The 24,104-nt window shown below is 31.3% G+C and overlaps 1 protein-coding gene across 1 annotated transcript in view; it reads right to left on the minus strand.

The window, feature by feature from the left end:
• The window catches only part of LOC106464713 (partitioning defective 3 homolog B-like), a 55,603-nt gene that overhangs the window by 20,475 nt on the left and 11,024 nt on the right, over positions 1-24,104 (minus strand). Inside the window, exons 4-13 of the mRNA XM_013925239.2 lie at positions 23,190-23,335; positions 18,793-18,969; positions 13,012-13,109; positions 11,752-11,829; positions 10,857-11,176; positions 9,672-9,809; positions 8,282-8,421; positions 5,015-5,158; positions 3,286-3,486; positions 861-1,651 (exon numbers count right to left, since the gene is read on the minus strand). Coding sequence (XP_013780693.2) covers positions 861-1,651; positions 3,286-3,486; positions 5,015-5,158; positions 8,282-8,421; positions 9,672-9,809; positions 10,857-11,176; positions 11,752-11,829; positions 13,012-13,109; positions 18,793-18,969; positions 23,190-23,335 — 2,233 coding nt within the window. The remainder of the gene's footprint in view (positions 1-860; positions 1,652-3,285; positions 3,487-5,014; positions 5,159-8,281; positions 8,422-9,671; positions 9,810-10,856; positions 11,177-11,751; positions 11,830-13,011; positions 13,110-18,792; positions 18,970-23,189; positions 23,336-24,104) is intronic.

Genomic DNA, 24,104 nt, shown 5'->3' on the forward strand with positions numbered 1-24,104 from the left:
TATATATATATATATATATATATATATAGGTGACCAAGTGAGCACAAGTGAAGTTATGTTAGTGAAAGTGAAGTTAGATTGCATGATTGTTAGTTTAGCTATAATGGGCAATATTTTAAAGTGAGTTTCACAGTTTAATGGAGATAAGGAGAGTAATTTAACTAGAAAATATGACTAAAATATATGACTAGAAAAATTAAAGAATATTTTAAAAAACTAAAAGATAATTTTGTTTTAATATCAGATTGCTATTTTCTTATTAAACTCCACAGCTAGTGTCTAAAGAAAATAACAGAAGGATATGAGGTTTCTTGTGAGAAAATACAAAAAAGGACTAATATTATACAACCAAGTAAAAGAGAAATAAAAATATTGTATTTTGGTATGGTATTTGTTATTTTAAACCCACATGGCTAAACATCAAGGTCAGAGGGCCCATAGCTTCAAGCACAGTTGTTACTAATTTTGATATGTCAATCAAAATGAGGGCAATTAGTCAGTATCTTAAATTCCCCACATAGCTATGCTTTATCAAATAACTCTATTAACTGTCACTTTTGTAACATGTCCTCAGCTGAAAGTATGCCAAAGAACGTATTCAAAGGCATAATGTGAGCATGAACCTACTGATACACAGCCTGGCATGGTAATCACTAGCCCTTGCCCAGCCCAGGTATTTTACATATTAATAAAAAAACTTCATAAATACATGTAAGTCTGAAAAAGTAAAGACATCAATTAAGTAAAAAGTAGAGAAATTTGAAAAGACCAGAGCTATAAGCATTATGAGAAGGCATGCAGAAATCTTTTTTAAAAAGTGAAAGTAAATAAAATTTTATAATATCAAAATGTATTCTTACTGACTATTTGTGCCCACTTCTTTGCCTTCCAAAATACCTTCACTTCCATTTTCCTCATTTTTTCTTTCTTCTGTAAAACTTGTATCTTTCGTTAGGCTTGAAAGTAAGTCTTCTGCTATTGTAGCTTCAATTGCAGACTTAGGTTGAGCTGGATTTTCATACAATCCTTTTATCATCACAGAATCAAAAACTGGTAAATTAACTGTTGGAGAATAGTTTACATCATTCTGGAAAATATTCTCTCCATATAATGCCTGAAGTTGATTGCCATCCAAATTTTCATGACTTGTTCCCAGGTAAGACTTATTGCAAAATGCACTGGCTTTAATCCCTTGGCTTATCAGTTGGCCAATAATTGAGTTTTTACCTTGTTGTTTAGCATCTTTTATGCTCATACTTAAATGTTCTGTGTTATTATTTCCATCTGTACTTAATCTGGGGACAAACATAAATTTACTTTCTGAATTTCCACTTCGAGAATTAACTGGAGTGAATGTTTCATTTTCTAGTGGATTAGTTTGGATTTCCAGGACACCTCTGTTGCCAGAATCTCCAATGGTACTATTAAGGGTTAACTTATTTTGACTGAATGATGAAACGTGATCAACAGTCTCACTATCAGAATGTTTTTGTCGAGCAATGGTGAGCTTAATAGCCTCAGGAACAACACTAAGATCTTCACCTTCAGCCATAGCATAACTTAATGCTTTCATGGCTTCTGTATTTGTCATGTTTAATAAAGAAATTCCATTGATCTTAACAAGCTGGTCATTAGCGAGAAGTTGACCATCCTGATAATAAAGTGAAGAATAGATAGTAATTCAAATCATTAAAACCACATTTTTTTTAAATCTCAAAAGAGCTTAACATACTAAAATTTAGTTAGTAGGATTCTATTAATTTTGAAATAATTCTTGTGCTCAAAAGTGGCAGAATGCATAAATTTACAAGCACTTTATCAGTAAGCATTTTTAGAATTAAATACATTTATTTATTTTTTACATTTGTTACAAAAACTTCTTTGTGATGGGGAAGCCATATCAAAATATAAAGATATGAATATTAGTTAAAAAATACACTTGGCAATACAAGTTATGCATTTTGTACTTTACAATATTAGCATAAATAAATAAAATTTACATTAGAAATTATGTCTTGTTTCAGGAAGTTCCTAAACAATTCCATCAGTTCAGTTGTACCTCACTCAATATTACAAATGTAATATTTGAATAAATATCATTTACTTCATTTAAGCTTTCCAATATGAAATACATTAACAGAAGTATTATAATTTTTATATTACATTTATAGTACATGCAATTTTCTCATAATACATGGTCAGAAAAGCCATTAAGTTGATGTTATTCTAGCTGTCTTTGTTCATTTGTCATTCTATTGAAGTCGCATCTGTTCTGCCCATGGTAAAAAGGCTGTAATACTGCAAGTTGTACAGGAATGTACAAAACAACTGTGTCCCCCTGTGGTAGATCAGGTGATATTTCGAGATTACAACCCCTCTTGTGTTTCAATGGGATTGACCAATAGTGATATAGGTGACACTCATATCTTGAAATGGAGAGTATTATAGAATTTGATACATAATATTATTATCTCTTCGTTAACTCTTTCTCAGCCCAAGCACTCAATTTGGTAAGTGAAATTTACATCCTTTCTTTGTAAATAGTAAAACTCTCTTAAAGTTTAACCTGTAACTTTAAGTAAATCTTATTAAACAGCTTCATAAGTTTTAAAAAAATGAAACTAGGCAGTAAAGGCACTGTCCTTAGTCCAATAAACACAATATTTTGATTTTTTTAAAGTCTAAATAAAAACTTGATTTCTCTGTGTGTTTTACGTTATGTAAAGTCTCTTTTTTCACAAACTCAGTCAAAGCCAGAGAATTAAGGTTTTCTCCATGGTATATTTCCAAATCAAATCTCTCATTATTACACAGACCCATCATGTTACTTTTGTGGAAATTCCATTTTATCTGAGAATACCACATAGTCAGTTAATACTCTAATCATAGTGCAGTAAAATTATCTAATTCCACTCTGGAAATTAGTAAAGAGTATCAAGAAGCATAGGGTGTAAATTGTCTTAGCTGGTAAAACATGTAATAATATCTGTGTATTATAACATCATAATATGACAGACAACAATTTAAACACATTATTATCTAGTAGCCTAGTCCAGGTTTATAGTAAAAAGACTGTATATTATCAGTTCAAATGTATCCTATTCTGTTGTATGTGATAAAGTTTTTGTTCAATATCAAAGTTCGAATAGAAGTGAAAGAATTTAAATATATGACTAATGAACATCCATATTATAAATTAATTGGAAAGTAACTAAACTGATTGGGAGGAAAAAGTTCGTGTTAGAGCTAATTGTAACCATAAGTTATGATAAATTTTGTACTTACTTTAGATGCTACACCACCATGAATCACAGATTTCACAAAAATACCTAGATCCATGTGACCATTTTCAGTTGAGGTGGTTTTGCCTCTTACACTGATCCCTAAACCAGCTGACTCTCTGCTATTTAATGGAATTTCAAATGTCAGAATATCTTTGGGTTTCCAAGGGTAGATTTCATATTCATCTCCAGCTTTATCTAATGGCTGAGAACCAACGATAAGGTATGAAAGATATTACTTCTAATTTTAGAATGAGATGATTTCATATGAACAAACACAAAAAATAAAGAAGTTTTCTTAACAGAAACTCTGAACATTCTCAGCCTAATTGTTCTAGACTTTTCTATTTGTTATTGTTTGCTTTCTCTTATTAACGAGGTAGAATCTTTGTCCCAGCTTACATGAATCTAATATCACTATTGCAATTTTAGCATCTACTCCGATGGGAAATTTCATTAAGGAAGAGTTTCTACATTAGTCTCCATTCCTACAAGGTGTTTCCTTATACTACTAAGGAAAAGTTTATTTGTTAGTCCCAGTTCCTACAAAGTGTTTCCTTATACCACTAAGGAAGAGTTTCTGTGTTAGTCCCTATTCCTAGAAGGTGTTTCCTTATACCACTAGGGAAGAGTTTCTGTGTTAGTCCCTATTTCTAGAAGGTGTTTCCTTATACCACTAAGGAAGAGTTTCTGTGTTAGTCCTTATTTCTAGAAGGTGTTTCCTTATACCACTAAGGAAGAGTTTCTGTGTTAGTCCCTATTTCTAGAAGGTGTTTCCTTATACCAATAAGGAAGAGTTCCTGTGTTAGTCCCTATTCCTAGAAGGTGTTTCCTTTTACCACTAAGGAGGAGTTTCTGTGTTAGTCCCCATTCCTATAACTGTATAATGTGCTTCATCATACCACTAAAGAAAGAGTTTCTGTATTAGTCTTCATTCCTACAGGGTGTTTCAGCACACCAACACAGACTCTACAGAGAAGTTTAAATCTTAATACTAGTACTATTTGTTCATTATATGTTGATATAATTATTTTAATTTCAGCACCAATTCCCAAAGTGTTTTATCAAATCATTTCTCATTTCTCCAAAATGTTCCATAAAATTAAGGGAATAAAGTATTAATCTTAACGCCAACATAATATTAATAACCAGTTATGAACTTTTAGAACCAGCTGCTAACAATATGTACAATTATAAAGATATAGAGAAATAGTATTTTCAGTACTAGACCATTTAGGTGTAATACAAGTTTTTTAGCTCCATTATACAAATGTAAGGTAGTTACAAACTTAGCACTAGCTCATACAAAGGATTCCTTCACACAGACAGAGAGCAGTTAAAGCTCTACTAGGTATACAATCTCTAAGTACAGGACGCTTCAATCTTATTACTAGTTCCTACAGTGTGTTCCATTATAAATTACAGAGTGGGGAAGTATTCGAGTATTTATAAGCATTCATACAAATGTACAAAAGTTAAAAAACTCTCATTAAGTCTAATACAGAACTACAAAATGGATATATGCATAATTTATCAAAAATTTACAATACTTATTTGTATATGCAAGTCGATTTCACTGCAATATACAATTAATTACCTCAGAGTCACATAAAAGTTTATATAATTAACATACTATACATCATCTCTCTTATTAACCAAATTTTAAACACGGTAGCTTAACAGAGTTATTACTTATTTTACTAATTGAATGAATTTTTCAATATTTCACTAACTACTTCTTGAGGTACGTTGAAACTAGGTGTTAAGTCAAGTTCTTGTCGAGAGAGCACAAAATTGACAGTTCCTCCTAATGGAATATCTCTCAAAATTCCAACAGCTTCTTCTTGTGACAAACCAGTCATTTCCATTCCATTGACCTGGAAGTATTATAGATATTTAACATCTTTTAATTTTTTTTCTTTCTTAAATCTATACCCTAAAGCATTTTCTTCAGAAATGACATTAGATGCCATCTAACTTTTATGGTATTTTTGTCTTATTCATCACTAGAAAAACCTAGAAAGGCATGAATGTTAAAACGTTAGATTATCAAAGAGATAATTTTATTAAATATCTTGACATCATTTATCTGGAGATGTTTCTGACTTTTCAAATCATGGATTTTAAATTCATCCTTCACTGTTCATCCATGAATCAGTAATCATTAGAATACAAACTCACAGGCAAGTTAGCAAGAAGATAATTCAACTCATAACCCATTAATAAAGCTTATAAAAATTTTAATCCTTCATTAAGCTATAACACAAGCTATACACAACATTTTCCTTAAAGTTTAGATTAATAATTCATTTTTATTCACCCAATACATGTGTGTAAAACTGATTTCCCTTAGAGTAACAAGATATGTCCACAGATTAATGAGAGATTCAACATGATATTTATTACAAAGTAGTTCTTTGACTTTGACTGTATTGGAGAAAGAAAGAGGCCGGACACAATGTAAAACATAATGAACAATTTTTATTGCTTAGAACACAAGAACATTGTGTGTATTTGCTTTTATTGGAACTGAGCTGATCTTTTTTCCAAACTGCAGTAAATGAAGATTTCTACCCAACAGACACAATCTGACATTACTTAAATAATTCAGTAACGTCAAACTTACCCAGAGCAATTAGTGCTACCCACATGACTGATTATTCCCATTCCATCCTAAATGTGGTCCTTTCATTGGAAGATACTAATGTCAACATCCACACACAAGATGCATCTTTACAGCAATACCCACCCACACACACAGAAACACAACCCACAACCAAAAATCACAACTCAATTGGCTTTGGAATAACTATAGGGAGTTGAGTATGTTATGTGAAAATGATTTTGTATATGCAAGTAAGCAAATAACATGATAATCTCCATATTAAGTTTAAATTGCAGTGGATGGAATGTATAAGAACTATATTTTGACATTGATTGGCATTTTGTAACTTTTGTGATGCCATAAAAACTGATTGCTTTTGGGAACCATATGTAACAGCCTTTCCAATGCAAAATATTTACATATTCACATCATAAACATGTTCAAATTAGTGATTTAGAAATTTTAAGATGATTATATCCCTTGTACTTAATGGCACTAGCAAACAAAGGAATATGGATCAAATTAGAGCACCAGGACCACCCAGAAAGAGACATGCAACAAGTCAGACCCCAGATATGATAAGCGAAGTGCATCATCTTGTAACTAGTGAGAATCTATAAACACAAAGTTCAATAAAAAAAGTGGACCACATGTCCTAACAAACAGTATGAAACATAATAAAAAAGAATCTACACCTGCAAAAGTGACAAGTCATGCGTACACAAGTTGTTTCCACTGTATATTTGTTCAATTGTCACATACCTCAAGAAGTTGGAGAATGAAATGGGTATTCATGCTATTCCATATGCCACTGGATGCAGCACCTATAGACTTGAACTGTTGATACAGGAGATGGAGAACTGTAATTCTCATGCACGTACATTAGATATAATATGGAAAGCAACAGCAAGGAGTGGTATGCTTTGTACATGACAGCCTTATAACAGAGCCTTATTCATGGAAATTACACTGCAGGACTATTATTAAAATGCATGGTCATCATATATAGCATGATTAGATGTGATGGCATACATTGTAACAACATGGTAAGTGTCAGGGTTTTCAATATGAGCTGGGATTATTTTACAGTAGGTGTCTGTGACTTGTTGTCAATAAATTCAAACAATAAACATACAGCACACAATCTACTTGTTTTAAAATAATATATCCAAAACAAGTCAAACACACGTACAAAAAATCTTTACACTATAGGATATCAAGGTTGTATCTAAAATTCTAACTAATTCTTTTTTTCTTCTGTTATCACAATATAATTAGTGATAAGTTCACTTACATTACTCCTTGGGTTACCACAGTTGCATACAGAGCTTTAAATAATTCTCTTTTACATCAAAAGTCCATACAGGCTAGTTCAGTTACTTTAGAACTCAATTGACAAGATGAATTATTTTTCTCTATTCTGTTTCTCACTGCACAATCTGTGATCGATTCACTTACATTACCCCATGGGTTACTACAGTTGTATCCAGAACTTTAAATAATTGTCTCAAAGTACAAACATTTTATATATTGCCCATTATGGATAAACTAACAATCACGCACTTTTATTTCACTTTCACTAACTTAACGTTTTCTTCTTAACTCATTTGGTTATCTATGTCTGTGTAGAACTTTCTGCAAACCACGAGATGGTATGATATAACAATACTCACTTAAGGCAATGAGAAAAATACAGAAGGTTTGAGCAATGCGACGTCAATTTACAACAATTGAACTACATGCACAATGTACAACTCTTACCGAGTTATGTAACAAAAGTTATCATAACTATTGCTTTTAAAGTAATTACTTTTAACACTCTTGTTATGAAAGCTAAATAATCATTAAATATTAGATCACTAAATGAACTAAGTAATAACTCTTACATTAAACAGTCTTGTATATCCAACAGTAAGACTCTCAAATTGTTTTAGTATATTATACTTAACCTCTGTACAATGGTGACCACCATTTAAGGAATTAATTCTTGTCTTTTTCTGGAAATATTTCAATTTCAAGATAAAATAATAAAATTTCCTAATACAGAAAGCTTAACATATATCATAAAGATACAAATGATTGGGTTCTTTAATTTTTGAAAGTCTCTACACCTTCCTAGAATAAGCTAGTGTTTTGTAACTTCAATTATAACACACAGCAAGGTATTACTCTGTTATTCAAGTTTCTTATGATCCTATACATTCTTATATTAAGACCTAGGTATGTGTTTTTTTTTTGGAAACTGAAATATAACAGTAATATAAATGGTTTTCCACTTCTAATCTCTAAACTTACCTAAATCATAACACAAAAAGTTATATTTACCTTTATCAGATACATGTTTCAAAAATTATTCCATTAAACACAGTAGCTTAAAGGTAAAATTTGAAAATACCTCTAAAAGTCTGTCTCCAGGCTTCAGCCTTGCATCTTGAATTGCAGCACCTTTTAGTAAAATATTCTTGATATAAATTGGACAGTTCCCACCAGCAGGATTATCTCTTGTTGTTATACTGAAGCCCAAACCATCAGATCCTAGCACAACAATAATCTTGATTTATTACTTCATTACAACATTGGTTCTTATGTCAATTCAAAAAGAATTTATCCTTAACAGGTTTCAGTACTAAAATTATGACATTATAATAAAGACGAAACATTGACATATGATCAAGTTGGATGAATAAAGATTTGGCATTTCATAATAAGCACTATAGTACTTCACTGGTCATATAATATTCAAACAACAATCATCTTCCTGGAGTTCAAAATAAGATTCTGGAATGTAGCAGCTAGATGATATTTCAATTGTAGTTTTTGTCCCTATAACAATGAAGTCACAAATTAAGAACTGATTAATTAATTTATATTTAATAACTTAGTCTATGCAGTGCAAGTTGGTTGCATTAAACCTTTTCACCACAGATAATTTCTAGTTTTTCACATGTCTTGTGTTTAGTATCTAGTTAATATTGTGGCATATAAGCATACTATGTGTATTCTACCTCCTTCTTTAATATAGCAATTTTTCAAAATTTGTTAGTTGTGCAGGTATGTGCAATTTCCAGATAGCACATTGGGTGAGAAGGCTGTTAAGTTACTATTGTGCTAGCTATTTATTGTTATGTGTCATTCACCTAAAGTAGCAACTTTTGGCTTCCTGCAGTAAAGATAACTGCAAGGTCATCTGTAGTTTGTAAAGTTACAGTTATCTTTTCTATGGGTAGTCAGGTGATCTCTTGAGGTAATTACCCTTTTCTTATATTTCATTGGTAATGACCAGTCACATTAATAGCACTAGTCACTCTGGGTAAATCTAATGTTAAAGAGTTAATTAAGTAATGTAATATTTAGTCAGTCTAGAACACAGTCTAAGTTAGTCTTACTTATGAGATCATCTGAACAGGGTTGTTCCAATCACTGGTAGAACCCTGTGCAAGATAGATTCTGTGCCCCTTCTCAAAAATATCTAATATCCATCTTTGCTTTTGAAGATGTAAACTCCTGCCCGTAAAGCTTGGCACTCTGTGCAGGTGCACAGTTTGCACTCCACTTTGTATGGCCCTGCATCTGAATAAATTAGAACGACTTCAAACATAGCTCTATAGTAACTGTCCATTGTGGCAAGTAAAGTACATTTTTCCCCATGTTTGTTTGAATTATGATTGTCTATTGTGATTGTACATTTGTGTTTATTCTCATTAACTTCAAAGTAACAAAATATTCTGGATACCCAATCAAATAATTGATTTAGATATTTTAACAGGACAGGTAAAAAGCCTTACCTTTTGTTAGTTGTACTGAAAATTTTCGCCCAATTTTCCTTGTGTTTGAGGTAAGAGGAATATTCTTTTGACTTAATGGCACAAATGGAGAAACTTTTATTGATGGCATTACTGTTGCAAAATTTGGATTCAAAACTTCTGTAAACAGGACATTGAAAAAGTTTAGATATCACAAATGCTGTTTTATAATCAATTTAATTATTCAACAGAACCACAATTAATATGCGTTATAAGCATGTATACTATTGACTAAATATCTCACTATAAAGATAAATATTTAAAAAGTATCCCACAAGATCTAAAACAATAAGTCAATATCAATTCGTTATTAATCTTATTGGCCAGTAGATTGATTCATTTTAGTATTATTTCACAAACAACAACTTTATACAAGTGAGTATAAGAAATTCATTTCTTAACATTATTTGAGTAAAATATTATGACAACTATAAATGAAAATGGGGACACATGTTGGGAACTCATTGACCCATATTCCATGTCTCATGGCAGTAAGAAGGTGATGACTCTCAAGTATGAAATGTACATGTATTTGGTCATATTGGATAATAAATCCCACACTATAATATATCATTTTTCAGCAGTCCAGCTAGGAGATGATTAGGAATGTTATCCAATTGAGCTGTATCTGCCATTAGATGTGAGAAACAGCTATTTAAACTTAACTTCAAAGATAACATATCCTCAAAACCCTTTAACCCAGGAATTACCAATGAGGTTCATATGCACCCCCTTGGTTTATAAAGCACATTTTTAATTATACTTATGCACCAAGTTGTTTGTGGGTTATGACTGTTGGTTACAGGACTCCTAGTAACATCCATATGAGATTGCATTGACAGTATGACTGGATAAACAAAAACATGCCAAATATTTGTAAAAACTTACAAAAATTATCCATGTACATTCAAATAGGCTATTTTAAATTTTTGTGTTGCTAAAATCTTGTGTATTATTCTTTTACATTTACTTTTATGTTTTCTTTTACCTTTACTTTTATAGAAAAGAATGAAAATCACATGTCCACTGATCCATCCAGACCATAGGATGAGAAGAATTAATGGATTTAAAGTACAACTTAATTCACACACAATCCAATCAATAGTATGTACTGTTTTGTTTCGTAAGTGTATAAAATCTACTTCAAGAGAAATATTAACACAAAACCTTGTTCCTGTTCTTTCACCAAGTCTGCCTTTTCACTCTCATCTTTTGATCTCTCTTTATGGAACATGTGTTTTGGATAAACAGGAAAAGGAAGCTTTTTAGGGAATTGAGTAGAATATGTAGACAATGAATTCTTGATCAGTCGTATCCTGATCTCCGGTTCTTGTAGAACATCGTTGAATATTTCCTGAGCTTTTTTAGGACTAACATGAAGTAAGCTTTGTCCATTGATATCAATGATATGATCTCCCACATGAAAGCGTCCATCTTGATCAATTCTACCACCAGGTTCAATTGCTTGAACAACTAATCCCCAGTCCCTGCAAAAATATCAACAATGTATAGAAATGTGGAGGTAGTTTATGGTACATTGTAGATAAGTAGCACAAAAAACTACTGTTATTTAATGTAATTGCAATCTGGAAGTAAAATTACCTTCAGTATAATGCTTGGAGATGGCTTGAATGGGTAATAAAGAAAAACTTATATTAAAGTTTTTCTGCATTACCCATTCAAGCCATCTCCAAGCATTATTAGTCTCAAATTCCTCGTCATCAAATTTACCTTCAGTATATATGCACATTAATCAGTATCAGAATATAGTAATGTTGTTTGACCATTCAAGATCACAGGGTATTAAAAATCTCTATCTCACATGCACATTACAAAACATTATTCTGAAAATGTCCTAGTATATTTTCATTGTTTAAATACAACAAGGTATAATAGCAAATCAGAAAAATATATGCTGATAGAATACACTTTTACTGTTTTAATTTTATTCATTATTTAGTTCAAAATTAATTCATCTCAGTATATTTTTAAGAGCAAGATTCTGCTATTCCTGTAGTGTATATGCATTTTAATAAAAACTGTGTCTACATTAACTTCTTACCTTCCATTTGTGTCATAATGTGGAAAAAAAGAAATTCCTAAAGGACCAGATTCATTTTTTAAGACAATGGTGTTTTCTCTAAAAAAAATGAAAGATTAAAAGCATAAAAACTTGTACCTTTCCAAGTTCCACAGAAATTTTAATATGACTTTCTGGCTTATGATTGATAATTTTGCTACCTTTAAATAACAGTGAAATAAGAATAAAAGTAACAACGAATCATCACATACAAGAGACCTATGATCACTTGTATTTTGTATGTGTAGTTCATGGTTTCAACTATCCTCCTCTTACAGCTATATAAAATTGTACAAGGTGAAATTTTACAAACAGCTATATGTAACATTTTAAAAATCTATATCTTGTAGTTGTCTCAAAAAAAAAGTAGAAAAGTCCACTAGGAACGTATGTAATTTCTTATTCCTATATCTGACTTCCCATTTATTGATTGAATGTAATTGCTTAAGTTTTTGTTGCTTTATTTTTTATATATCTTATACAAGTAATAATTCAAAGATTATTAAGTAGACCTCTCCTAAAGTTCAGACCCATAGTGGTAATTAGAGTGCACAAAGCCAAGCTAACTTCCAGTCATGATCCCACTAACTGAAGTAAAACATCCCAATATAAAAAAATAAATGATGTAACACATAAAACAACATTTATAAAACTATTAACTTAAGCACATTAACATACCAGTAATATATATGTCAAGAAATAAATGCAGCATATATCAGTGAGTAATTCAATTATTTATATTTTTGAACTGGTCTAATAGACATTCATTAATGTTATTAAACAGCATGAGGTGTATAGCTTAATATAAATGAAATTACATTTGGCATATTTTTTTTTATATCAGTGTTTATCCTTACACAGAAATGGAGTTTTTGATATGGCAATCATGCTTAAAAATCCTTCAATAATCTTTTATTAACTCACTAAATAAAACAAAGTGTGAAATATAAAAAAAAATATCAGATAAATAACAGCCATCTTTTATTTAAATATATTAGATACATTTAAGCTGAAAATTTTCAATGTTTTGTGACACTGTATATTTCTAGTCAAACTGGTATATTAATTTATCTGCCTTGTTTACTGGGTTAATTTTTAGTTCTGGTCTATGTAGATAGCTGACTTTGATCAGAAGTTATTGCTAATGCATGTAGCACATTAAGGTTTATATGTGAGATTTGCTCATGTGCTTACTACATAATGTTTATATTACCTAAATACATTATTGAAATTCAAAACAACCTTTCTTTGCTGCCACCTGAAGATTCATTATCTCTGTCTTCTAACTGGTCAGGTGGTGCTTCTGGGCCACCAAATGGTTCCTTCCTGATGTCTTGCAACTAAAATTGCAGAGTTATGGGTAAAGTATATAAGAAATGTAGAAATATTTATCCTCTACTAAATAACAAGGCCACATTACTTGTACAATCAAGTTAGTTTTATATGCTGTTTAGAAAAAGAAGAATAAATATGTATAGAAAACAAAAATATGATACAAAACGTTTTTCTATTAGTCATTTCTCTGTTAGTATATACTGTACAAGTATATGTTATTAAAAATAACGACCATGCAAAAATAGTGTTTTAAAGAAAGATCAACTAACAGTTAGTTATTATCAATAGTTGGTACAGTGCAGTATGTAATCTCATAGGATTAAATTAGTGGAAAAGTAGAGCTAAGTTTTAATTGGATTCAAATCATAAATTAAGTTAATGCTGAACTCAGCATTTTATTAATTGTTTAGTATATTCAGTAACGAACAAAAATGAATATGCTTCCACAAATCTATAGTCGCATTTTCATTATGAAATATTCTTTGAAGTTTTACAAAATATATATATCTATACACACACAAGGATATTTATATTATTTTTAACATCTTCTTGTTTATTAGTGTCTGCTATGTAAATAATGTTCCAGAAAAAGTGGGAAGAAACAATTACATGAAGAAATAAATAAGTTAATGTAAGCACTTAAATTAAAACTATTTTTTAGGTGCATTAATAAAAAATTCTCTTCATTAGGCAGGACATGCTAAACTTCTTTTAGGCAGTATATACTAAATTTTTCTGGAATATATTTTTTATGTTTTCATTTAGATGTTTGCTAGAGGGCACATGACATTAAGGTGTGGAAAGTTCATGAAAGTTAAGAATTGAGAAACTTAATGTAATATGTTAAAACAAAGTTATGTACAACATGTATATGAGTAATTTAGTATGTGAAAGTTATTCAGTTAATGAGGTATTAAGTATTCAATGAGTGATTGAGTTCACTTTTAGTAGTGAGAGTTATTGTGTCTACTAGCAAAAAAACTCCAAGTTTATTTGTAAGTTAGGCATAGTTAACATTAGTAACACAGCAAAATAATTTACTAATAATGCTAATAAAATGATAATAAAAGTAATGCATTACTTCATTAGCAATGGTCTTAAAAATCACTGACTGGGGCTGTATTCTTGAGAGTCTTTTTAAGAAAAAAATAAATTTGCCTATGTATCTGTTTCAGAGCTTCTTAAATATTGTCTTAAGAAAGAAATAATCCAGAATAAAATAAATAAATGCTGGTGGACCCTATTTAGAAAAAAATTATTGTGATGTAGGGAAATACATTGCACTTTAGATTTTGGATTAATTTTTGTAGTTATTATTTATACCTGTATAGCTATTACATTGCCTATTACTAAAATAAATAAATAATCATGCAAATTATTCAATTTTTAACTGTTGTTGAAATAATACAGTGCATTCTGGCCTTTTTTTTTTGAGACTCAAATGCTGCTCAGAATGTTCTGCTCATCTACTTCAATGACACAATCACACATGGGAAAACCTTTGATAATGCTTATGATGAGCTAAGGAAAATTTTGGTTCAGTTGAGAAAATAGAACCTTAATCTGAATCCCAAGAAGTATGAATTGTTTCATCATCAGGAGAGTTTCCAGGGGAATATATTCAGCATAGAGGAACTCTACAAAGCCATCTATAATTTAATCTGTTCAGAACTAAATAACACCAAGGAACTTGCATGAAGTAAGAGGATTTCTTGGATTATGATGTTACTCTTGTCATTTTGTAAAATCATTCTCTGACATAGCTTGTGCTTTATAGAAATTACTTGAAAAACCAAGTACATTTTATTGGACTGCTGATTGCGAACAAGTATTTAACAAATTAAAGAAAGAATTAAGCAATACTCCTGTATTAGCTTACCCAACTCATAGAGGCATACCTAAGGGGCTTTCCTGATTGCCTAGAAAGCCACTTCCTCTAAGATCAAGATAAGATTAAGATTATCTAGCAAGAAACTAGCTGCTTTTAGCTATGTCATGTGATGCTGTAATTCTGGCAATTGTTTATATTCTTTGTTTTCGTCAGAGTTGCCAGTCCTTCATTGGTTCATCATTCTTGTTTTATCATAACTTTTTGATCTATCACAGGGTTTTAGTATCACAACATGACTCAACAGCTTTTAAACAAGTATGTACAGACTTCAGTGTGTCGTACAGCCAGATCCCTCACCAGCTTCTCCCAGACCATCAGTTACTGTTGACTCATCATCCAAGAAAAGGTATTGACAGAATTCACCAGAAAATTCACAAGGTATTTTTACTTCTTAGTGTTTCAAAAAATAAAAAGGTCATACTATATAAAGCACAATGGTATATTTTAAGTACTACTTTATTTTTCAAATTTTATCAGATCCCAAGAAGGGTGAGGGATGTAAAATCTTTCATATGCATTGCTGATGAAGTCACTGATGTATCTAACAAAGATTAGCTCAATCTTATTCTGAGGTAACTGTAATAACCTCATATTTGATGACATTGAGTCTGACACTTGTTAAACATACATTTAATAGACTCATAAACAATTATTACTATATTTGAGTAATGTGATTATATTTCACCTGCAAAATTAACAAAGCACAGCACAACATTTGATTATGTTAATTATTATTCTGTACTTGCAGGTATGTGGGTTTCAAGCAATTACAGTCTGGTGGTGACATTATTTGTGAGAATTTGATTAATTTTATAGAGTGCAATGATGGTGTAACTGGCCAAGCAATTGCAGAGATGATAACTGGCCAGTTGAACAAGTATGGATTGAATTGAGGCATTTCAAGGGCAGTTTGAGGATACAGTTTGTTTTGAATTTCATGCAAAGCTACACGAGGGATATCTGTGCTAGCCATCCTTAATTTAGCAGTGAAAGACTACAGAGAAGGCAGCTAGTCATCACCACCAACTCATGGGCTACTCTTCTACCAATAAATAGGGATTGACCATCACATTATAACACCCACATGGCTGAAAGGGCAAGCATGTTTGTTGGGATGGGGGGGTTGAAAGTTGCGACCTGCAGATTACAAGTCGAATACCCTAACCACCTGCCCATGCCAGGCCTTCTGCAAGGTCAAGCCTATGATGGAGCTGGGAACATGGCAGGACATTCAAAGGGTGCTGCTGTCATCATTCTGAAAATCTATCCACTAGCCACATGTTCCCATAGTGTTGCCCACTGCTTTAACCTGTCTGTCATCAAGTCAACAGAAGTTACAAGTAAGTTGCATCAATACGAGGGCATTTACATAAATAAAGGTAATTTACATAGATATTGTGGTTTTACATTTTGCCTGTTTTTACATTCAATAAGCTATATATTTTGGTAGTAGTATTTATATAGAATTAGAATTTTATTACCAATATGCCAATAAAGAATTTTTATGATCTAATTGTTGAAGCTGTGCTAAATACGATGACTACTCTGCAGAAAATGGCCAGCTTCTTTGATGCGCATCCTAAATGTAAAAACTATTTAAAACCATTGAAGATGTCCAACCCAATGCTTCCCATAGAAAGCTGAAGGATCTGTGTAGAACTCAATGGGTGCTGTGGTTTGACACTTTGGATACCTTTCTTCATTTATTTCCTTCTGTTCTTTGCTGTATGGACAGTATTGTAGAGGGAGGATATAAGGAATGGTCAGCTGATTCCATGAATGATGCCAACAGCTTGTTACTCTCCATCACTAGTACTGAGTTCATCATGGCCTTGGTTGTAACCAACCATGCCTTGGAATACCTGAGGGCACTGACATCATGTCTACAGGCAGAAGCAAAGAATATTGTTAATGCATCTCGCAAGATCGTGACAGCTCTTAAAGATGTATGTGTAGAGACTGACAGCTATTTTGAACAATGGTATGTATATGTCATGGTAATTGCGATAATAACATCTAATGATAATTAATAATAATTTTATTAATGCTCATACCTGTCAGTCATTGTATTTGATAAGGAGTGCAAAAACTATTTCCATATCGATTTAGTATTTTTAATTAATAAGTATGCAAATTATAAATCTGTTAACACACTGTGACATGTGTGACAGATACAGTGAGGCTGAGAGAGTCTGCCAGACAGTGGATGTCACCCCCTTCAAGCCACAAACATATGCTAAGCAGTGCAACTGTACCAACATACCAACACATGCTTCAGCACAATACTACTGCCACACCATTGCCATACCCCTCACTGACCACATCATTTCTGACATGGAGACAAGATTTACACCAATCAACCAAAAAGTGCTCCAAGTCTTCTCTTTCAACTCCAGTATCATGGTTACCCTCTCTGCTGCAGAGGTGAAAGTAAGAACAACTTGGTGTAAATGTATAAAGAGGATCTGCCATATCCTGAGAGGCTATGCAGTAAAATTCACCATTGGACTACCCATTGGCAGACTGTAGCTCATCAGGCAACAGTCATCTTACCGTCAACTCCATCCACAACTCTGCAGCACACTAACAGCATATTCCCTAATATCTGTGTGCTGCTTACAATTCTCTGCACACTACCTGTCAAAAAATCCAAGGAGGATGCAGCTGTCAAACATCCTTGCTGATGAAAAGTGAATGGTAACTGCTGTACAGAAAATAACAGTAAAATAATATACAAGTGGGCTATGTGCTGTTTGTTTATTGTTTAAATTTATTGCCTACTGTAAAGAATGTGGCCCATACATAAAACCTGACAAATACTCAATTAAGACAATGAGAAAAACTCGGAAGACTCTAGTAACATGATACAATAATATAACAATAACCAATTCATAACTATTGAACTACACAACGTATGATTTGTAAACAGTTACTTAAATAAACTTGCAATAAATTATCACTTCTAAAAATAACTAAATTTAACACTCACATTTGATAAAGTATCCAAATCATAACTCTCACATTAAACTTAAAGTGAAACAGTCGTGTATGTCTAACACTGGTAAATTTCTGCTATCCAGAAGGCTCGATAACAAGATGGCTACAGAAACTTCAGGAGTACAATTTTAGTATTGTGCACCACCCTGTACAGAAGCATGGAAATCCTATTGCATTATCCTGAAGACCATGTGTTAATGAAGAATGTAAACACTGTGAAATTAGGGGAAGCACAAGATAGTAAAGATAACCAATCTAAAGTGCAACAGAGTATAATTCACAATGTGGTCCAACACTCAACTGAAAGATGCTCAGGCTAAAGATACTAATGTGAAGCTTATTATTCAATAGATCAACAATAGTGTAAAAAATACTCATATCAAACAGTCGTTCCATATAGTACATTGACAATGATGTACATGGCATAATGGGATTTATTATGCCTGTAAGAAACCTTGTTATATTGGAAGTGAAAGGATACCAGTGGACAGAAACAATGAATACAGTCTTTACATTCTCTGTAACATTATCTAATGAAAACTTAAAACAGTTGTTTAATTAAAAATGTAGCTGCTAATGTAAATAATATGAATGTTTCACTTGGTTTTCAGGAAAACTCTTAAAAGTAAGTATATTGATACAGAATGAAGAATGAAAAATAACATCAATTTTCACCAATTACTCTACATTTGTTCAATGAAATAATATTAATTATTCAGTTGAAGAACAATCTAGCATCTGCTAAAAGCAAAATACTTCATATACAAAGGTTTTGGGAAATAAACTAGAGTTTTACATACCCGAAGCAGCTGTCTGTCTGCTGCTTCTTCCCAATGCAGGATGTCAGAACCACTACCTAACATGGACAATCTTCCTGACACTTGACTGGCTCTTACAAATCCAAGTTTTTCTTCTTTCTGACTGCTATCAGCAGGACCAGAAGGTAAATCATTCACAGAATGAATCAGGTCATCATCCTTTAAAAGCAAAACACTGTTACTATCATAAAAACTGGAAATGATCTGATACAAGACTCCTGTTATTATAAACAAAATAGAAGAATTATTAGCTAATTAAGATATGGTAATGGCACCTTACAACACTTTGATAAGTAAACTTAAACTACTGTTTACTAAACCTATAATTAAACAGTAGCCAAGTATTTTGTTCATAAACATAAACAGTAAGGAAAAGAAACTTATGAACACTAAAAATTCCTGAACTTTAAAGTAATGAATAGGAAAAACTAACTAGATCTTGACAACAACGTGCATTATTTAACTTTTCAATCAATCATTTATAAGGATTTACAAATAGAACTACATGGCACAATAATTTTCTTTGATCTTTATTATATAAGCAAAAAATTATCACTTTTTACGTAACAGACAGATATCATTTATAAGTTTATACAAAATTTACAAATATGTGAATGGAAAATAAAAATTTACAAATGAACTGAATATTTTCCTTAAATTGCTTCCTTGTAACAGGTTATGATTTAGAGTTCTTTTAAAACTAATGTTTCTAAATGTTTGATAATGTTTTTTTCTATTCCAATCTTATAACTTTAAAAGCAGAAACTGTAATGTTTTCTTCTGAAAACCTGCTCTTGCATGACAATACCATGTGATACCAGAGTTTCCAGAGCAGTACTAGTTACTGTAATCAAATATTCATTCAGAAGAAAAGGTTTGTTCGTTTTATTCAATCATGCATAAAAAGGTTAAACTATTGTTCTCAATTAATTTTTTCTTTTCTAAAAAATGAATAAATACTGAATATTATTAAAAATTTTCTTTAACCTTTAGGTAAAAAATAACTATTAAGCTTTGCTTCATCCAAAAATCCTTCATTATATTTCCAATTTTTGTTCAGACCAATTAAGCAATGTAACCTAGATGTAATAGCTGGCCATGGTGAAAAACAGTTAAATCATGTTACAATTGTTTATGTTGTGCACACTGCAAGTATTGAAACCTGATTTTTAGCATCATAAGCCCTCACACTTACTACTGAGCCATTGGGGAGTGATGCATTTTCTTTCTAATAACCTAGAAATTATCTACATGAGCCCAAAATGATCAAAGTCATAGATGTTACTGGTTAATATGGATACATGCAGACATCACCTTCCATTCTATTATGAATTTTAACTCCAGCCTAGTCAAATTGTGAATTTATTAATATATATTGTTTTATGAAGCTGGTTTAATTTTCTTAAGTAATTCCAATTTAAAGAAAATATTTAGGTACACTCTGTATGTTAGTCACCCTTTAAAGGATTAGAAGCCCTAATTCCCTCATGAGAGTATTTCCCACACCATTACACCACCTCAAGCAACTTGCACTCAGAACAACGGAATAAGATTTTCTTCACATTTTATTCTACTGTCAATACTTGTTTGCATTTGAGGTAAGCAGTCTAGGATTGGTTGTTGGCTTTCATAACAACACATTTCATGATGTATTTTACAAAAAATCAATTAGAACACTGCCTGCAAGCCATTTATTACACCAAACAAACCTGACTAATCATCATTATCTATGGTTGCACATCAGCAACTGAGGCCATGTTTTTCATAGTGGTAAAAATATTCTATTTAAGCTCATCTAACGATAAGTTATATTGGTTTGAACAACCTGTAAAACAAACAATATATGATAACAATCTTGCTAGATAGCACCCACTTTGAAAAGCTGACAGATGTTTTTTCTCCAAGTCATTTTCCTGCAGACTAACTATGGAATTACTACATTTACATGGCATGGTTTCATGATACATGCCGTGAATCATCTGTCTATATTACATAGTTTGGTAAATGTAGTATTCAATAAATGTGGGTTTTGGGGCCCCAATAAAGTGGTTAATTAGAGTAATTGATGTATTACAAACTAAACTAGTTGTCATGGAGATTCACTGCTATTTGTATGAAATGTTTAAAAATTAGTGTAATAAAATACTAGAAAATATTTAACAGTCTTGTAATATTTTATGGCTAAAATGAACACTGAAAATTGAGCAGTCTTTAAGGAAAGTATTTTTATAACTTTAGTTTGAGAATTTAGTCATTTAAGATACATTTTAAATTATAATCTTCTTGAATGAATAGAGGTAGTCATGGCAGATATTAAGTATTTATAATCAAGGAATAGAGGAAGCCTAAATATAACATTAAAAAAGATATAGATTTCTTTAATTAACTAGGTATTAATTTCTTGTAAATTTATATATAATGCTGTAATTCTTGCTCATTTATAATTTTGAATAATGTAGTTGAATTAACAGTTCTGGTTGTAATTTTATATGTTGTTAGGTTTACAGGTGTACTTAGAAGCAAACACTTGGGGGGAGCAAGTTGAGTAACCCTAATGCTCCTAATTTAAAACTTACACAGATGTGAGATGAATGGTCATAGTGAGCAAAGCACACTCAGCATGCAAAGTGTGCATGCTAGTGCTAGGGTGGGTCTGGGAGTATGCCCCTCAGAAAACTGTAAGCCAAACACATTAAAAACATTGGTTCTGCATATATTTAAAAATGGAAAGCCTTTGGAGGGAAGAAATCAGTTTTGGAGTGGAAAAAGCCCCCCCTTCTATCCACCTTATGGTTGGGTTAGTTGATATTATTGATAATATTTTATAATAAGTTAGACATGCTAGTATATTATTGTCGCAAAGCTACTATTAGTAAATAATCTTTGTATATGTGGCTGCTGAATAATGCTACAATAGACTTCTACACTAATCAGATGTAGTATCTGAGCCAAATATGAACTTAGCTTATTGCATGGTTCCTGGGCAGCAGGAACATCAATGAATAGGGATCACAAAATTAAGCAGAGGAAATTGAGCAAGTGCTCTAAACATAGTGTATGGAATACATTTTATTTCTACAATAGGTATGTTAATTGTAAAGTTTTAAGATCAAGTTCAATATTATAGGAATTTCATGAATAGGAAGATTCAAAACTTTGGAAAACAATTTAATCAAATAAATAATATGTATCATTCAAATACTACAACATGTTGATTATTAACATGAGTATAATCTGAGCCAAAAACTTTTATTAATCAATCAAAAATTAATCTTTCAGGTTTTTTTCGCACATCACAGCTATACTATTATTTAAGGTCCCCCAGTGGCACATTACATTTCCTTAACTCAAAACAACAAGCTGAAACTGAATGGCTTTTAGGACACCAAAATAGTAAGAACTCAAATTCGATCTGATTGTGATTTTTCGTACAGAACAAAAACCCTTTCGCTAGAGCCCCCCAGTGGCACAGCGGTATGTCTGCGGACTTACAATGCTAGAAACCGGGTTTTGATACCTGTGGTGGGCAGAGCACAGATAGTCCATTGTGAAGCTTTGTGCATAACTTCAAACAAACTATTATTTAAACCTCAAATTACAGATATTTTTTACATATCATTCATTATTGATCAGTATAAATTTAGCCAGGAGGGAAGGGGAGGAAAGAAACGTGAGCTTAATCTGCACTTCTCTTGAGGTCTTAGTTATACTCCATATGACAGTAATTATGTCAGTTATTAACTAACTTAAAATATTAGGTACTCCTTTGTCACAGAAATGCTTTTGGATTTTATTTTCTCAAAACTTTATAAAACACTAAAAATTTTTTTAAGTTATAGTCTGCATTCACCTATAAGTATAAGAAAAATTGGGGTTTTTCCTAGTGTGCAATTGATCACAAACTGTGTACCTGAAAAAATATTTGTGCAGTTGAAATATCACCTATATAAGTAAGTTCAAGTGGATAAATATTAAAAAAAAACATATTTAAGATTATAAAATTCCATTCTAGAGGTGACAAATAAATGTATTTACTAGAATATTCTTCGTTTTTGGATAATTTTTACTAGGTGTAATAAGGTGTCATGTATTAAAATATAATTGTGCAGTTGAAAAAAATTCTTAGGAAAAGCTCTGAGACAAATAAACTTTTCACTTTGTAACTAGCCAGTCACTTCTACAAATATTTTTGTAAGCATTCTCATTTGAAAATTTTGAAATAGCAAAATTTAAAATTTGGCTAAACATTTTAAAAACGAATACAAGTTTTCAAAGTAGTATGTTTCACAATGAAGACAGTGAACATATGTTCTGGTAATAAAGGTTAAATAGATTACTAAAACTTGATACTGTTTTTATAATAAAGTAAACATACTTACTGGTAGAGTTCTTGAGGTTCTACACGTTTCACAGTCCATAATGACTGTAGTAGACCACCTCTTACTTGGATCTGGATTGCTGGAAATGGGTGAAAGACAATTAAGAGCTGGCTCACTTCCTCTATGTACATGAATACCTGTTACACCTGGAAATTTAAACCATCAATTTATCAAATTAGATGAAATGATAATTATAAAGAATTTAAACTCAGTTATTATGTGATATGTGAAGAAGTAAATACTTCTTAATATATACACATTAATGTACACTAAAACTGATCAAGAATCTGCAATAATAAATATTACAACTTTTAATCAAAGCCAAGAAAATAAATTTGCCCAGTTAAATTAAACATGAGTATGTGAAACAATATTTATCTTTAACAGAGCCATAATAACGTACTACAATTTCACATGTTATTTTTATGATGATTCTACAAGTTTGATCATTTGTTTCTCACTTAAAACTAGTGCCTTTACTACCAAACAATTTAGATCAGTGTTATACTTAGAGAGATGTTTTTTGTGTACAAGGAATTAGAAATGAGAAAATTTAAAACTTTAATACTATGCAACTGTCAATCTAAACATAAATTATAAGAAATTTTAAAAATTTTGATTTTGAATTGAAAAATAATTCACATAAGGAAATTATTCTTTTCTTTTTTGCACAGATTATATTTGAAAACTATTTCAATAACTGTTAAAATTACAACAAATAATTTTAATTTCAACTTTACAAAATAATCAGGATTTAATTAACTCAAAATTCATTAATTATTTTAACAAAGAGCTATTTTCTAATGGTAATCTATAAATAATGTTTTGCAAAATATAAGATTCAAAAAAGAAAGAGGATTAATACAACCAGAATTATAGTAGTTCTACAGAGATCGGTAAATTGAAACAAGAGAG

This window comes from Limulus polyphemus, unplaced genomic scaffold (genome assembly GCF_000517525.1).
Source record: "Limulus polyphemus unplaced genomic scaffold, Limulus_polyphemus-2.1.2 Scaffold0, whole genome shotgun sequence".
Classification (NCBI taxonomy): domain Eukaryota; kingdom Metazoa; phylum Arthropoda; class Merostomata; order Xiphosura; family Limulidae; genus Limulus; species Limulus polyphemus.